Source organism: Hippoglossus stenolepis, chromosome 13 (assembly GCF_022539355.2).
Source record: "Hippoglossus stenolepis isolate QCI-W04-F060 chromosome 13, HSTE1.2, whole genome shotgun sequence".
Taxonomy (NCBI): domain Eukaryota; kingdom Metazoa; phylum Chordata; class Actinopteri; order Pleuronectiformes; family Pleuronectidae; genus Hippoglossus; species Hippoglossus stenolepis.
In genome coordinates, this window is record NC_061495.1 from 9,906,783 (window position 1) to 9,925,426 (window position 18,644).

The 18,644-nt window shown below is 41.6% G+C and overlaps 1 protein-coding gene across 2 annotated transcripts in view; it reads right to left on the bottom strand.

Moving 5' to 3' along the window:
* Positions 1 to 18,644, bottom strand: part of LOC118120013 (receptor tyrosine-protein kinase erbB-4) — a 283,408-nt gene that overhangs the window by 109,719 nt on the left and 155,045 nt on the right. For both annotated transcript variants that reach the window (XM_035174572.2, XM_035174571.2), the window contains exon 3: positions 17,030 to 17,216. In XM_035174572.2, coding sequence (XP_035030463.2) covers positions 17,030 to 17,216 — 187 coding nt within the window. The remainder of the gene's footprint in view (positions 1 to 17,029; positions 17,217 to 18,644) is intronic.

Sequence of the window (18,644 nt, forward strand, 5' to 3'; positions counted from 1 at the left end):
GCGAGAGATTCAGGACACTCAAAGAGCCAGACAATTACAAAAGATAGACATGTGTTCAATCACAGATACTGATGCGTTTCTCCTCTCCTCCAGCAGTGGGATTGGGGATTTTTACCTTCAGGTCTCCACTGTACTGTCTTATTGACTCCGAGAGCTTCAATTTGGCATTAGATCAGCACCTGATATCATCCCAGTGGAACAGTGGGGAGAAACTCAGCAGGAAGCTGAGGACGCATTCTGGGTCAAAGAGGCTAAATGCGTGGGGCACGGATCCTCCTGAACACACCCCAGCAGCGGTGGAAGACTGAAGTTGTTGCGATCAATAGACAGACAGGCAGAAATGCCAAAATAAGAGAGTAAGCGCAAACGTACAGGCGCCCAGAAGAAGCACAGTTTAGGGTTGGCAGTAACGTGGCCCAAATTACAATATGTGCCTTGAGTATGAATTATATTACCAATTTGCTTCATCAGTGGGATTATAACCACAAGGTCGCAAATAAAAATCTGCAAAAACTTGGAAGATGTGGGTGAAGAATGTCAGTACTGCTCTGCCTACAATCCGTACAAAGTACTTTTGTGGTAACAATTGTAAGTAATGTGCTAATGGTGAGTGGAACTACTGTGTACCACTCCAGTTTTCCTGGAAAACCCTGTGAAGCTTCATTAGCAACTTCCCTGCTATTTTGCACTTTGTCTAAAATCCATATGAGCTTGGTAAGATTTACAGTAGGTACTATACTTCTGGTCCTTGAAATCACTCTCCCCAACTTCACATTCAGCATAAGAAGGAACAAAGAAGGCCCTTGTGAAGTAGGTTTTTTTAGGGAAGCGAATCTTATAAAAGCTCAAGAGAAATGGCATGCAGAAAAAAAGAGTCACTCAAGGCTGCCGGGTGAACTGGGCCACGTCATGGACAATCACTGCGGAATAAATTTAAAAAAAAGAATGATCGGACAAACTGAAATGCCATTTGGAGCGATGATGAATAAATGATCCGGAGCGATAAACGATAGTAGAATGAAGGAGATGTGTTTTTATCAGCCTTAATATCATCTATAGATGATGACTATACCAAAAGAAAGACAGACAGATGCTTGCAGATCTTTAATGATGATATAATAATTACTTAAAAAGTTATAATCCACCACTAAATAGTGGAGGTGATTTCCCTCCTGTCTATCATCTGCTGCAACTGCACGGTTACATACTTGCGCTCCAGTCCACACTGGAAATCCTTACAAATATAAATTGTGTGTCTGTTTCTGTGTTTATTCAAGATTTGCCTCATTTTTCTATTCATTAACAGATTGTGGCCCTCACGTGCATATACACACATTCACCATATATTCACTTTTTCATTCAAGTCTGGGGTGCATAATGACTAATTTATTACTTTTTTCTCCCATCCCCATAAAAGAGTTTACTCAATTGTTGATAGTCTTTTAAAACCGGGTCAACCCTCGGACGAATGCTTAAAATTGAGTACTGCATTTCCCAAAAAGTTGGGTGAACTCAAACAAGACAAAACAAAACAGACAAACAAACAAAACAAAAAGACTGGGGAATTTTTAAGCACCAGAAGCTGAGCAGTGGATCTTACATTGGCCATATTGCAACCCAACAGCGTCTTTCATTAGTCTTTCTTGTTCCCAAAACACTCACATCTTCACTCCCACACATCCAGCTTGTAATGCAGGGTTTCTGCTCTAAATCTGGAGTGTCAAACCCAATCCGAAAGAACACTGATGACATAATTTGTGTTTCTTTCCTTTGGAAAACTCCCTCCACAGCTACAGAGCAGATTATTTGAAAGTTTTCACACGGTTGAGATGTTTTCCTTTTCAAAAAGAATTGAATTCAGTATTAAAAAATTGAGCAGGCTTAACATCTTTATACTACTGCAGTGTCCGTTCTAAACATGTCTCTTTGGAATTGGCTGTTTTCTTGACCTGTGGTAATTTTGGTTGCAGCTTTCTTTCTGAAGCTTCTGAAAGTGACCTGCTGTTATTGATTAGTGTCAAGTCAAGGCCGGCTGTGGGAAGCTGAAGCTTTGCCACCACGGCTCCACTAAGAGCTGCTCACTTGTTTATTCATTATTTGCGAGCCACATACCGACAGACAGAGGTTTATTTATTTGATTTATGATTTGATCATGATTTTCATTATAACAACCAGTCTGAAGTTCAGGCAGGGGACAGATAAAGGGAAAAACCAACATGTCTTTGTAAGGTGTTGTTGTGAAGTTCCTGACCTGTCTCCCCTCTGCCTGCCCCAACCGGTCGAGGCAGATGGCCGCCCACACTGAGTCTGGTTCGAGAGGTTTCTTCCAGTTAATGAGGGAGTTTTTTCTCTCCACAGTCGCCAAAGTGCTGCTCATTGTGGGAACTGTTTGGTTTCATTATAAATTTTAGGTCTTGACCTTTTGAACTAAACTGAATACCTTTTATTAAAATTCTTTCCTCATTTTGCCATGGATTGTTTGTGTGAAGCACTTAGTAACCGTGATTAGATAAGTGCTAGATAAGTTTTCTATTAGATATTGCCTGGATGTCGCATAACCTTTTTTTTCTCCGCTCCACCTGGATAAAAATAAAACATTACTTATTATGTTCCAAGGCTCAGAGAGAGAGACTGGCAACACAATTAAATTCTCTAGGACATAACCTTGGTCAACAGACACGAAACCTTCAAGGCTAATGTGGGTGATGTCACCAAATAAAACCATTTCTCTTTCTGAGCAACACAGAGCAACTATTGTGCACTTTCATATCTGAGGGGTTTGACGACTGTAATTCGTATGCAACTGTGTCTATATAACTAATACACTTAAATATAAGAACAAGTGCATTTCAGTGTCATTTTAACCTAAGGATTGCTTAATAATTAAAAGTTCTATAGTGTGAAATGTATCTCAGCATGCATCACAAACTTCATCAGCTCTAACCTCATCTGCAATAAGGTCAATGGATGGAGCACCTCCCACAGGAACAGCATGCAATTTTAACACTGTTAGCACAGTCCCCAAGCCAAATGGTGGTACCCACTCGAATGTAATTGCACTTTTATGTGTTTAACTATTGACCTGAAAAGAGCAACTGCATTAATTCGACTACATAAAGTGCTCGACGAGAGGTTCACCAGAGAGATGGCAGCACTGGGGTTCGACTGTGTGTGTGTGTGTTCGACTATTGGGTTGAAAGAAGAAAGTGATGAACTGCAGCTTTGTGGAAATTGCCGCACCATGACACCAAGACAACTGGATGGCACCATGTTGAAAGATTGGACTTAAGTTAGATTGGAAGAATCAGAGGGATCCTATCAAAGACTGATGGGTGTGTAGATACAGATGGGTGACAAATTAGAGAAAAGCCTGACTAAATGAGGGGAGATACAACAAATGCAGATGCTTCCACGCAGACGCACTGCGTGGTACAGCTAAGCAATTAACATCCAGTCACGCTCTGTGACCTGTACCACCATGCTGAGCAGACCCAGTTCATTCGGATTTTTGTATCAAGATGGCAAGAGGAAAAGATCAAAGTGGCTTTAAAAACATGGCTAATTGCTAATTGTATTTGCATTGTTTGGAAACACACCAGTAAATGAGGTCAAAAATCCATGGTCTGCAGTTCATGTTTGAAAACAGCGATGCTCATGTTTTAGTCCAATATGTGTGGGAAAACAGAAAAGCAACTCTCACCCAGGTGACTGAAAATGTCAATTCAAGAAATTATCATAATGTGCCAGCAAGAGCGATCCATTGATTCTTACGCAGAGAGGAATATTAAATTAGGGATTCAGCAGCTAACCCCTTAGTACAATGACTAGTGCAGTGTTTGGAACGGGATCATTTTTTGGGGCTTGTGGTATTGGTGCTTGCAGCTTTGTCAAGAAATATTCATACAAACAACTTGGTGCTGCAAAAACCATCTGCACTGTACTCTACAGATGTGGACAAAGGGTAAATAGCCATATTTGCGACATGTTGGTAAGTGTGTGTGGGCCAGAAAGGCTTGAGTGCTTAAAGTCTATGGTGAGGGGATCCAGTGGCTCTGTTGTGTTGTGGTGGGGGGGGGGGATCCATTCATCCCTTTAGAGTCACTGTATCATATAATGGAAAATGGGAGTGATCTCTTACAGGACGAGTGCTTACATTCAGAGGATATGAGGTGTCACTGGGCGGTTAAATAACAATATCGTGATACAGCATTCACAGTCACCAGATTTCAATCCAACTGAAAACCTACAGGGGATGTTGGACCAATGTGTTGTACACTAGTGTTCTCGAACACAATCATCACAACATCATATAAGGGAAAAGCTTTTGGAGGAGCAGTGTTCATCCGTCCAGCAGAGTTCATAGACCTGGAGAACCAACACCAAAGAGCAAAGAAGCTTTTCTGCTGGCACAACAACACCTTACAAAGACATGTTGGTTTTTCCCTTTATCTGTCCCCTGCCTGTATGTACAATATGTGCCTTCTGTGTGTCTGTGTACGTGTTTGGAAGGACCACTAAGTGTGCATTTAATTTCAACATGGTGACTGACATTCAAGGCTGAGTGGCCACAGCAGCAAACAGCATCACACGCACTTAATGCATTTCAGTGAATTTAGGCCTGTACTTTTTCCTGTCTGGCATTAAAGTGTTTGTGTGAAAAACAAGCTGTGGAGCCTCCGATTAAAGCAGTTCGAACTAAGTGACATTTGGAAAAAATAAATAAATAAATAGAGCAGTAGAGAAGACATAAATAGTTTCGAAAAATGGGTGAGGGCTGTGAATAAAATAGTGACAAACAGAAAAGGGAATGAACGGAATTGTATTTTTGAGTTGACAGAGGGGGAAACAACTGCTTGGATGTATAAAAAGAAAGTTATATAAAGAAACTAGACATTACACATGGAGTAAAATCAATGATTAAAGTCTGAAATAGATATTGATCAAACTGAACAAGCTGCAATATGAGAATTTGTTAAATTAAGCTAAGTTTTACATCAAAACTCACTTGTATCGCTTGATACAGCAATACGTTTCTTTTTGCATCTGTTCAGGATAACAACTAATCGGATTGAAGCTGTCAATAGAAAACCATTTTATGTCAATAGTCAACATCTACAATTGACACATTGGACTATGTGTGGAAATAAAAAGTCTCCTTTTTATCCTGTGTCTCTCTGAAGGAGAAATGTTGCTCAGCTCTTCTCTGGGGTTTTGTAGAAAGGCACGAGGGCGTCGGCCACAGCCTCCATCCCCCAAACATATGCCTATCCTCCGCCAAGATAATTGCATTCACAGCCTGCTGATTAAATTTGGCCCATCCCTCACGCAATTGTTTCCTATGAGTCTTTATGAAAAATGGCTGAGATTTAAGGATTATGGAATTACATTCGAGCAAGGCGAAGCATCTGCTTAAAGACGAGAAGAGAAAATCATGACACAATGGTTATGTGTGCGTGGGGGGGCATATTCGCTTTTTTTTCCAAGTTAAAACTGTGATAAACCCCTGGTAATCTGAGCTTTATGGAACGGGCGGAGGAGGAGAAAACCATATTATAATACCTTGAGATAAGATGAATCTAAGAAGAGAGGAAAAACAAAACAAAACAAAGAGAAATGAGTAAATGAGCAACAGAAAAAGTTAAGACAGAAAAGATTATCAAGGAGACAAACAAGTGAGTGATTAAAACAGAGTAAAAGGACCTTCAATTGCTGCTGCTGAGGGCCACTTAGCTTATCAAGGCTGATGTGTGATCAGCCTGCCAGCTGAATGAAAATGAGCCACACTCTCTGGAATGGGCTGAACAAAACAGGGTCTGAGAGAGAGGCGGAGAGAAGGAGGGGGAGCGATGGAGAGACTGAGAGGAGAGAGCGTATCTTACCAGGAGCATACCAAGTATGCTGGTTTTCGCACAGAGGAAGCTGGCTTCAGTCGGTGCATGCTTTGCTAAGGCAACAACACGTCACGGAGGCCTTGTTTTTCCAGGCCTACTGGGAGACATTCAGTAACACACCACAGACCACGGCTCCCACTTTGTTCACACAGGACTCTCCACTCGTATGTGTTGTGCATCAGCCAAGGTGGTCAAGTCCACGCAGAGGACTGGGATGCAGATTTTAATAGCTCTGCCAGAACCTGAGGAAGGAGCAGGCGGACTACTTCCTCTCGCACAGGAAGCCCTACCTTGACAGCGAATGGCTGCGTGCCGCTGTCTGCGTTTTACTTTTTCAATTTCACCTGATCGCTTTTGGTCAGGTGATCTCCCAGACCTCTGCCAAAGCTGCATGATTTGTTAATTAGAGAGAATATCATCATGACTGGGCTCTTGAGTAAAATAAGCATTTTACCACTGATGCAACACCTGGGAGATGCAAGGAGAGATGCAGAGGGGGCAGCAGCAATTTGCTCAACTTTGCCATCCACCTTTATAATAAAACTGAAGTACTTATGTTGAATAAAGGGCTAGACAAAGCCTACCAGCTGGAGCAGCAATTGTCATCACATGTCAAACTTTAAATTGTATATAAAGAAAAGGATGCGTGCCCACTTCCACTCACTATCCAGAAATGAAGCCCAAATATCCCTTATAAGAATTCTACCATCTCCTGCATTTTGGGCCAGACTCTGTCATGATCGCAGAATGGAGCCGTGGTAATGAGGTTCCAGTAAATACATGCAATCGACCATTCTGTCTCAGCTGTCAATCATGACACTTCATCCTGTTTTCATAGCATCAAGCAACTAATTAAAACTCATGAGCACGTGACCAGACATCAGCGTGATCGGAACTTCCTCAGACGACAGACACCTTTTATTTTATATATTTGACTTGTACTCTAATTTTGTATTTTTGGCCCATGTCCCATCTGATAACATGGAGAAGGCTGGGTTTAGGAACATGACCGAGACACTTTGGTTTAGCTTTTAATAAGCAGTCATGTCGCCCATCTTTATGTAGAGACTATGGTTCAAACTTTTTTAGTCACCAAATACTCCATAATGAGATGGTCTAACAGCTTTGGAACCCCCCCCCCCTCACACTTTCCCCACAGCAGAACTGGGGAAGCGGCGTCTGACAATTTCTACAACTTTCCCAAACTGACAAGGCGCACAGAGGTGAAACAGATTAAAACTTTTTTACTCTCTGGCTCCTTTTTTTCATTGGTTACACAACTGTAGTACTTTGTTTTATCACTCTTTCCAAAACTCCAGTAGTGACTCACAGTTTTTGCAATTTAACAATAAGATAGGGAAATATAAATCTACTATGTCAGGACCAAGGTAGTGGCTCCAAACATTATCTTCATTCAACATTAAGATTAAATACTTTGCAGTTCAACTGAATAAACAGAGGCATGAGAGGGAGTTAAGGTTGTTTTTAGGCAGTATTTTTTGGCTGTAAAGTGGGAACATGAAATTTTCACCTCTTGGCCAGTTGTAATTGCAAGAGAATGGATAATATAAATAACATTAGAATTTTTTAAACAATAAGTTGAGACCTAATTGTATAAATTAATTTTCCATTTCATGCTCGTAGTTTCTCGCTCCCTTATTACCCAGACACTGCGCTGTATAAACTTTCACATTCTGCTGCAGTTTTTTGGTCAACATTAAAAACAAACATTTTGTTGAAAGGACCACTTGAATTTCCTGCTGTTTCTGATTGTCCTCCTTTATTTTCCTCAAGGTGAGACTGCATCCTGCGTGTGATGACAGGCACCACTGCATTGTCTGGGAACACAACTGTGGTGCGCGTGCTTTCAGACCACATCCATGACCAACCTCTGCGTATGGGCAATAAAATAAGCCCTCCAGCCTGGTCGCCCCAATAACAGACTTTAATAAAAAACTGAATATGACTGTATCAGAGCAGGACCATCTGGAAAATGTGGCTGGGAAATTGACACTGAGATTCAGGAAAAATAACATCGATACACATCGGATCTGTTTAGCACCAAGACAAATAAATGTACCATGGAGCGGTGGCAGAGAATCCAGGGAAGACTTTTTTTTATTTTTATTTGGTGGAAGTCATGCCTGGTGTTGCATGTAGTAACACCCACCATATCTCTGTGGAGACCTGAGATGAACATAAAAGTGCTTTTCATGTCCCATTACCCACCACTGCCTCCATCAATAGCTGCCCCACTTACCCAGGGCTTTGGCCTAAGAGGCAAAAAATAAGCATATTAATTATTAAGCTGCCATGGGAGAAAGAGGAGGCGTGGCAGGGTTGGAGGGTAATATGTGTGTGTGTGTGTATATGTGTGTGTAGGCACTGAAGCAGGGTTATCACATTTGCTTGTGGGAGCACAGCTTCTGTTACACTCCTGGAAATCAAGGACAATTTGAATTTGCAGACACAATTTGAAATCTCAGGTGTTTTATCAAACTGTATAGTATAAACGATATGTTGAAAGACCTTTGTCTGAAAGTGCAGACCCAATGCCAGTTTTGTAAAGTAAGATATTATTTCAAATGGATAGCAAAATATGATTAAATACCAAACTACCAAAAGAAAAAAGAAAAGACACACTGCTGCCTGTGTGAATTCAGAACTTATATTAAACACCTCATGTTTTTACCACTGGAAAGCTTTTTCTCACTGGTGCCCACAGGTGTCCGTTTAGGCCTCATAACTAAGTTGATAGAAAGTGACATTTTCCTTAGTGGCTTTTGAGACCCACCAAGCTGTCAGTCAGTTCCTATTTTATTTGCTTTCGCACTCACTTTGCTCCTCCTCTGAGATGAGCACTGAGCACTTCTCTGACATCAAAGACCTGTCTGAAACACAGTCTGGCCTTGGGAATCAAAGGGAGAACCGCGTGGCACGACTGCAGCGACGGCCAATAAGTGACAGGAACCGAACGTGACAGGAACCGAACGTGACAGGAACTGAACGTGACAATCACAGCGTGCTTGTTTTGAGTATGCAATCAAACATACAGCATGGCCGACTTTTCAAAAGGACACAACGATGAATAGATGAGGCACAATATACACTGGGCAGACAAGAAAAAAAATATTCAAACTGAAGTTAAATAAGGGTGAAGTTTTGTTTCTGTGCGTGTGGGTCCACTCGAGGTTGAATGTTGTGTTGCAAAACACTGATAGTAAAGGAAGTAAGGCAGTTGTGATGATTGCATTGACATTGTGCCCAATAGATTTACATTTTATTTAATAATAGTTAAGAGAGGAGCTTTATTGGTGCATAAGATTTAATTTGATATAAATTTAATCTTTTATAATGGGAAAATACGAGAAGCACAAAACATGTGAAAGAAGAGAAACCATCAAATAATCGCTCTGTTTTCAATTATAGATCTTATGATGTCTAATGTCACTAGTTGGTATAATAGAAAAGGTTCTGAACAAAAAACAATGACATTATTTGTTTGTTTAAAACAGCCTGTGGTGACATTGGCATTTTTAATTGGCAAATAATAAAGACTTCCCTTCCTCGGAGGTAAAGTTTTAATTAATGTAGTTTTGTAATACCTCTGTAAATTCTCTTGTGAAGGAGACCAGGGCAGGTGGTTCAGAATTACATAGTGTGCAATACTCTCTCTTTGTAGAAACTGATTGGGTCTTGATAAAAATGACACATTCATCCACAATCTACTGAGAATTGATCAACAACACATATAAAAACAACAGGGACAAAGTGCACACAGGCCTGAATCTTTTCATGTGCATATAAAAAAGAAAAACTAACTCAAAATTAAGGATAATGGATAAAGCATTACTGTTACTTCCAGTTGGCTATACCCTGTGTTGCTGTCGGAAGGAATTTCTAAGTTCCAGGAGTGGAATCTTCCTCCATATGCTCGCAAAAGAAATATGAAAATGACTTTTTAACATCTCCACACTAGCTAAACCCTGACAGTGAAAAGTATTTTAGTTAACAAGTGAAAGAATCCGGCTTCTGAATGACTGGCTGCTCTGTGGTGGGGAGAACAGGTAGTGGTAGTAATGGGAGGCTGATTCTTTTCAAACAGCCGGGGTTTGGAAATAAGTGGATGCACAGAGGAGAGTCAGTCTGTTGAGCCAAAACTAATATTCAAACTTCCAAGGGAGCTTGGAAATAGGCAAATAATTGCATGTGAGTATATTTCTTTGACACTATGGAATGATTTAACACTTTAGTGTAGCAGTGTTTTATTTAGAGCATTGCTCAGTTCAAGTGGTACAGAAACACATGGTGGTTTACGTAAAACTGCAGAGCGGATTAATCCGCAGCGCACACACTCAAGCACAGACAGTCACACTCATGTCACACTCATGATATCTCTGCTGGAACAACGGGCCAGAGTTCAGACGGAATCTCGACGAAATACGTGAACATGCTCTTGTTGATAGGGTTAGGGTCGGAGCCGGTTTCTGATCTACAACACGGCAGATCTTAGCTTGATATAAAGCCACAGCCGGAGGGGATGGAAATGCTGGAGGAAGAGAGAACAGGGATGTGTTTTGATTATTAATTGGTATTTAAATTCCTTCCACACCTATTTGAACTTTTAATGAGGTAAAAGTAGAATCCCCTCTTCCGGCAGGCTGTAAAGCTTCAGTTTGGAAGGCAAATTGGTAATAAGAGGTTGAGTCGTCATGTTTAGGCAAGCCTGGATATTTTCTCCTGTGGACAAAAGGTGAAGCAGAGGTGAGGTTTGGACTTGACAATTTTTCTAATCATGCGAGAATAGTCTATGCCAGTCGCTAATGCAGCTGTGGGCTGAGCCAATGTGAATTATTTATATAAAACAGACATTCTAGACATGCGAACACTACTGCACTTGTTGTAGTAGCGTGTTTTCACACACTAGTGTGCCTGCATGCATAAAAAGACATACATGGTCTCCAGAGCAGAAGAAGGTACTTTAAGTTCTTTAATTCTGATTCACATCAAAAAAATAACCTATATTTAACCATTTGAAAGATTAGAGCTGATCAATAATTTATTTAGCTGTCTTTTAGGAAAACAGTATCAGATAAGCATTTTCTACATTTCAAAATTTAAGTATAGCATCCTGTAAGAAACAAATATGTACATGAACTGCATTAATCCATGTTTTCTATCTTAAGTATGGATTTAAACAAAACTGTAGGAATTGTAATGGTATAAATAGGAGGTAGTGATCCAAGCTGGGGGAAGATTTAAGTTACACCAGCAGAATAATAAGCATCCAGATAGAAACCTGAGCTGCACAATAGGGAGTCAGTCCAAGGCTGGATTCTGGCTGCTTTGATAGTATTAGCATCAGCCAGTTCATTTGATCCTAATGCACTGATTACCAGTCTGCCTTCCCCTTTCCAAATACTGTCATGTCCTCCTTTCATTCATGGTGTCAGAAGACTTTTTTTACTTCTTGTCCAAACCGATCTCTCAGTCTCCTGTGATCTGCATCAGGGTATAGGACGTGTTTAGGTGCTTATCTGGAGGAAATGCAGTAGACATAAGGTGTTAATGATGTTAAATTGTGATTTAACTCTGTCTTAGTCTAAGCAAGGATGGTTTAGCACAAGGGAACTTAAGCAAAAACTGAAAAGTGTCCAGTAATTTTATTTATCCAGCACACACACACAATTTTTTAATTAGCAAATATCTATTTTGTATTATCTCTCCTTTCTTAAGGCAGGTTGTGCTTTTGTTGCCCATTAATATTTCATAAAGCACAGTCGTTTTCTGCTTATTAAATCTCAAACATTATTAAAGATTGGAAGACATAACAAATAACAAAGGCATAAATAAGCAACACTGCGCCCTCAAGGCCGTGCTGTGAGTGACATGTTTGGATGGGTCTGCAGAAAAAGAGAATATGTAAGAAATTGCGGAGGATCTATCATTTTGTGGTGCGGGAAACATGGAAAAGAATGGTAGATGTAGTCAAAGGTACTGTAATACAAAATATTTAATCCAATAAATACCAAACTACCATGTTGGCTTTGTTACGTAGCAGAAAAACAAGCAAAACTATTAAGGAAAAGTTTATTTTAAGAAGTTGAGCGCCACTGGTCCCTTGGTATGGAAGCCAAACCCATTGACTCTAATCGTCTCCCTTTCTCTGTCACAGTGGTAATACAGAGCAATCAATTAACACCAACCACCACTGATGGCCCATTCAATTCAACATGTGCCTTTTCATGATCCACATTAGGGGCTCACAAATGTGACAATATGAATGTCGTCCTTCAGAAATAAAGTCCCTCTTGCCCCCTTCCTGGAGTGGTGAAATATTGAGTGTGACACGGGAGTAATTGGATGGGAAGTAATCAATTAGACACACAATTGAAGGAGACCTGAGGTCTACGGGCTGCCAGGCAAGAGGCCCGACTGAGTCCTGGTGACGTGCACTGAACCAATCTCGCCTGCCTCCTGTGGCAGAGAGGCTCTTTCTCTGAGAAGTTAGACAGTCAATGGAAGTCTCTGGGATCAGGCACAGCCAGTGATTTTACAGCCCGCTCTCAGCAGGCCCTTGTCTGGGGGAAACAGACTGAAATCATCCCTTTCACCTTGCCCCATCCCATCTCATTCCATCCCATCCCATTCTTTCCCCGCCTCCCCTGTGCATCGCTGTCACAAGATGCTAAACAGGACATGTTCAGCAGATGATAACCTACATTTATCGAGAGGCTTTGGACACCACAATGGGACTCAGGTGCTCAAAAGAGTGTTCAAAATGGCATAAACATTATGTTGCATGCGTTTCTGTAAAAGGATTCAATATGAAAAAATCAAGACGACCAACTGAAATGTGAAGAGAGACAGAACGCCAAAGAAAGAGGGATAAAAAGAAGGAGGAGGGACAGAAAATGGGATAGATAAATAGGGAGCAGATGGGCCATGAAGGAGTGGATAACGCCTTGGCGTAATACTCAGGCATGTGTACATGCATGCGACGAGAGAGGATCATTCAGCAGATGGGGCCTCAGATTGGATGCCTCATTTTGGACAGACGCAGTGCAGGCGTAGGGTGGTTAGAAAAATGAATCAACAACACTAAACAAATCTGAAAAAAAAATGATACTGGATGAAATGAAGGAGAGGGAGGAGGTGGCAGTAAACTGCGTTAAATCAGAAAGCTCAACTGTGTTGTCTTCCTTATTGAGGCTGTTATTATTTTGCCAGGGAAGCAGCCTGTAATTACCATGTGAAAGCACAGAGGCAGCCCAGGGTTCATGTGAATCCTGATGGAAGTGCTGAAAATGTAAGCAGGAAGGAAGACACTGTGGGTCAGCGTGCATAAAAATACAGATTAGGAACTTTGAAAATGTCAGAGTGTGGCTCTGTTTAACCTTTTTCTTGGCAGGCTATGGTAAGAAAAGGGTAGAAAGAAAGGTACTTATTTGAAGCTTCTCTTTGCAGCAAGCAGAAGGTTCAACTCGTCGACCAAAAACACATCAAAAATGAATAACCTTGTGGGAAAAGCTTTTTGTCTTTAAATGCAAGGTGAGTTCCCACAGATGACTTTGTAAATGGACTTGCATCCCTCAAACATAATATCACACGAACCAGGCAACTAAACTTTCCACACTAAGGCAAAGAGTGCCTTTTACACTTCTTATTCGCTTCTATACACCGCTGAGCACACACCATTCCTCCACTTTTCCCGGCTTGACTGTGCCTGATATTTCATATTCATGAGGATAACTTAGCTAAGCTTGATTGAAAGGTGCATTGGAGGGAGTCCTATCCCTTCTCAGCCAGAGACCTCCTCCTCCCTGTCCTCCAGTCCCCTTAAATCCAGAGTCCACTCACACCTCGCAGAGAGCGCAGCAGAAAAATCAATAGGTGCAATGCTACAATATACTAGCGACAAATTGATTTCATCCCAAGGCAATTTCGACCCAAGTAGAAATGTGGCTGGGTTTCAGCATTGAGGGGGTCTGTGCCTTCTCTCGATTAACCCCTTATGTAGTTAATAAGTTTTAGCCTCTTATATATATGTTGCGTATGGATTATATTGATCATTTTACACTTCTCCTGGGAGCAGCAGGCAGAGAACGATGGGCTAATATGACAGCCACATCAAAGGGACTGTAATGAATCAGACAGCCGGCCTCGGACTCACTAAAGCACTTGAAGCAAGGAAGGAGTTTTGATCTGCGCTGCTTGATGTACAAGAGTGGATCTATCCTGATGGTTCAAGCTTATTTCCCAAACAGCTCACTGTAGAGCGGTGACAACTGCAACAGAACAAACTGGGACACAAGTTAACTTGTTTCTTCTCCCGCCAGCGAGAGCTTGTTTAGCTGTCTGCACCATCTGTGGAAAAAACTGTGATATGGTGAAGACCGTCCCTATATGTCCTTACTTGACCGGCATTATACATGTATTTATTTTTGCAAGATCACAAATACTGGCAGTAGCAAACAAAAGGGCAGCCTGGGTCAAAATGGGAAACTATGCATGCCACTTTACTGCTCACACTCTTTTTTGCCTCCTTCTGTGATGATATAGCAACACAGCAATCGTCAACAGCAAACCCTCCCAACATGAAATGTCATGTTAGTACAAGGCAAACATGTCGCTGTAACACTTTTTATCATTAACAAGAAAGCAAGAAGACTCTTTTCTATTCTTTTTTTTTTTTTTTTGCAGGAACAAAAGATACAAGTGCAAAACTTAGTCAGAGTTATGAAGACCCATGAAGAGTTATGAAGTAGAGCAGATTCAGGCCATGGCTGTTGTGCATAACTTCTTCTCAACTTCATGGCTCGAGGCCACGGATGGCACATCAAACAGCGACTTCTCACAGAGTCCAGGTCCCTCAGCACTGGCTTCAACTTGGCACCACAATGAAAAGGACAGGCTTGGCAAAAAATATGCTGGTGGTGCTGGACAAATGCAATTCCCTAAGTATGGCGCAACATACAAGAAAGACTACAAGATGGAGCGTAACACACAAGCACATGCTGTAGCTGCACGTACACTTGCAAACGGCTGTGTTGTTTGCCTCGACTCGGGGGGATCACCAGGAAGGAACAGTTGAAGAAAACAATGAGAGACATCTGAATTATTTAGAAAGCGGGTTTGGAAGCAGCAGAGGCACAAGCTTGGTGCCATGCCTTACAAATCTAAATGCATTCCAGTCAAGGACTCAATTGAAATCTCTCGATTCAGACAGAAGTTTGGCAATTCCAATCCAGAGTGATGACACTGCCACTCTCACTTTAGCCTCAGTGTGTCCCTGACTTACTCAACATACATACATGTCATTTGACGGACGCTTTTATCCAAAGCGACTTACATTTAGTTCATTCCACATCTATGAAGGGCCATTTAGGGGTTCAGTATCTTGCCCAAGGACACTTCGGCATGCAGATGGGGAAGACTGAGGATTGAACCACCGACCTTCTGGTTGGAGGACGAATTTCGGTGAAGCTTGACTCTGTACTCAGAACCCCCGAACTGGAGAAGCAGTTGTCGTTGCAGTGATTGCACCCGTAACTAGTCACGATGTCACTTACATTGATGAATCCCAGCCCCCGCCACAGAGCGCTGGTTGTCTAACCCCCTAACCCTACTCTAAGTCCATTCATATTGAACATATTGCGTTTTTTCCCAACAAATTCAACACTGCACTCCCTTGGTCTCTTAAGAATACACATGCAAGTGTGACGGCGATAAGACGAACATTATGCGATATATGCGTTCCACATATAGACATACATAGAGTTTTGAAATAAGAAGATAAGTAGAACATACCATACATATATATATATATTTAAATGTTTAATTAATATTACTCCCTAAATGTCATTAGGTAGGTGCAAATTACTGATCAAGCAGCAGAATGACTAGACCTTCTGTTTCACACATCATTAGCCGGCCCAGGCTCTGGCATGCCCAACTTAGCCCTGTTGGGGAGAAGCTCTGCATCTTCTATGCAAGTCAAGCGCTCCATTTCTTACTGACCTCAGTGTCAGGATGCCTTAAGAGAACCTGGCACAACAAGGATCCATTGTTCATCTAGAGACAGAGCCACCCACACGTTTTCCCTCTTAGTAAACCATTTATCAGTAATCACATTTGCTGTTTTCTCCAACCTCTCAGCAAACCGTCTTGGATCAATTGCAGAGTGTGTTGTAAATCAGAGTGTGTTAGCGGGAGTGAAATAACAGATGAGACAGTCTTTTCACAACGTTGCGAGTCAGCATTGTATCTGTCAGTGTGAGAGGGTTAATTGTGGGAACATTGTCAGTCTGAATCTTGGGAAAAGAGGAAGCAGACTGTATGCATTTCCCCATCTTTTATGGAGTCAATAAAAGCCAGTAAACAGCTTCCAGCATGTTTGGCCAATTTATTAATTCAAAAGTGCTACGTGCATTTTTGTGACAGCGTTTCCTGAAAACACCCATTTAACCACCTGTTATGCACAGAAAACAGAGAGTAGACGATGCTGTGCTAGGAAAAGCCACTTCAAATTACCTTTGGTGCCTCAACAACAAGATCTGATCACAGTTGAATTCAGCCATAAAAACCAAGGACGGCAAATTGAAACAAGGTAATGGAGTGAAGTGAATAAATCTGCAGAATTAATTTAATCCGCCTCCTGGCTGTTACACACAAATTGTGAAAAACAAAACCAAATCCTATAATAGTTAACATAATATCAGTTGGTTTCCACTTTATCATTACCTCCTGTTGCCATTTAATGGCTGATTCAACAGTAATTAGAACTTTTGGAGCAGATTGTTGCACCCTCATTGGACAGTTTGCATGAAGAAAAACTGGGTCGGTATATTTTAAGCAGTCACCAGTCACAACTGGCTAAATTGAGTGGTATTAATTTGGTGGTAAATTTAGGCTTCTCTAAAGCATATTAATCAACTTTTATAAAAGTATGTTCTCCTGCAGGGCTTGGAAGAAGTGGATTTCTGACTAGATTGTAAACACACACACACAAACAAAAACACTACAGGAGGTGAGAAAAAAACAATTTTAAAGTTTAATGTTTGATCCAAAACAAAAACTCAAACTCAAGACACAAGTCAAAGTTACGTGAGTAAGCAGGAAATACTCGAGTCACTCACCTGTGAGGTTTTTAAGACCCAACTGGCGCAGACCAAAGTTTCCATCACGTCTGTAGTTGAGGAAGATCGCCAGGGAGTAGCGGTCCTCGTACAGCTTGGTTCCTCGGATGATCCTCAAATTCTCTAAAGGCAGGTAGTCGAACTGGTTCAGGGCCACCAACACGTAGCCTGTCACTTCTCGGATGGACTGCAAAGGGAGAGAGGGAAGGAGGAAAGTTGCTGCGTTTTAGTTTTGCAATAATAATATTTTTAAAGAAGGCATTTTATTTTTAAAGATAAAAAAGGATGACAATGGAATTTTTACGTGAGACTATTTGTAACCTCTGCAAGGTTCCTGTTTGCACTCTCCACTCTCTGTACCTCACCATGTAACAAGATCCAACAAATAGATAGAGCCCATAGTTAAGCTTACCAGGGAAACCAGGTTTTTGAATTATTTTATAATAAAATAAATTCATTGTATCACCTTATGCTTCAAATATGTATAGATAGATTTTGACTCTCCTTATCAAAAAAGAGGTTGGGGGAAATTAGAGAAGAAAAAGAAACAAATGGAATAGGAAGGGATGAAAAGGGTAAGTCAAAGGCAGACATCAGATCATAGACAGCATCTATCTTCAAGGTCACTTTCCACACATTCAACCATGCCAGTGAGTTGAGCTAAAGCATCTGAGCGGGGATAATTTGCTCCAGGGCTGGTGACCCCACTGCAAAACTTGGCACAGGGTTCAGTGCTCATGTCCGGGGCCCGGCCTAGGGTGACCGAGCCACAAGGACAGCCATTGCTTCACACTTTAAATGTCATTTAGGAGGGGATATAACAACTGTCGAGAATTTGGCAAGGAGCCACCCAGCTGGAGCTGCTGTTGCATGAATCAAAGTGACAGCCTGTGTCCTCTGTCTCCCATCCACCATCATGGTGGCTGTCATTAGCAGACCGGCGGTCAGAGAAGTCTTTCCACGGCGGCCCGCTGATGCTGATAATCAACAAGTCTGTGTGTGAAGTGGCATTGGCGAAGAAATGAGTCCTAAGGATGGCCCTGGCAGCGGAGTCATGGCGGTTGACAGCTGTCAGAGAGCATGGCCGTCAGCCACAAGTAAGTAAGCCGCAGTCACGGCTCCGTCATCATTACCCTGCTGATTACCATTAATAGAAACAGACATGCCAGAGTCTGTTGAGTCTGTGCGCATTTATGTGCATGAGTGATGGGGACTTTATATTCAGTGTGTGTCCGCGCAAGTGTTTATCGATTTCCAAACTAGTTGGAAAAGAAGATCAAGTAAGGTACTTAGAGAATCACTGAGGGTATCTGTGGGTTCTAAGAAGCATGATTGGTGTGAATGTGTCTACTTGTCAGTGTAAATCATGAGTACTTGTGCATGCATGAGTGAACAATATGTTGAGCCCCTTTAATGTCGGAGCATGTCCTACTCTGTACACAGAGTTAGACAATCAGGGCCTTCACACTTTGACTTTATTTCACTAGCCAAGAGCTGAGGATGACTCACAAACACCGTGCAGGGAGTGTGAAGGTCTTTTCAGCACTACGCAATCAAATAGCTCCAAGTCCATGTAGTCCAGTGACATTGTCCTGGGCGCTGTGCCATAAACTCC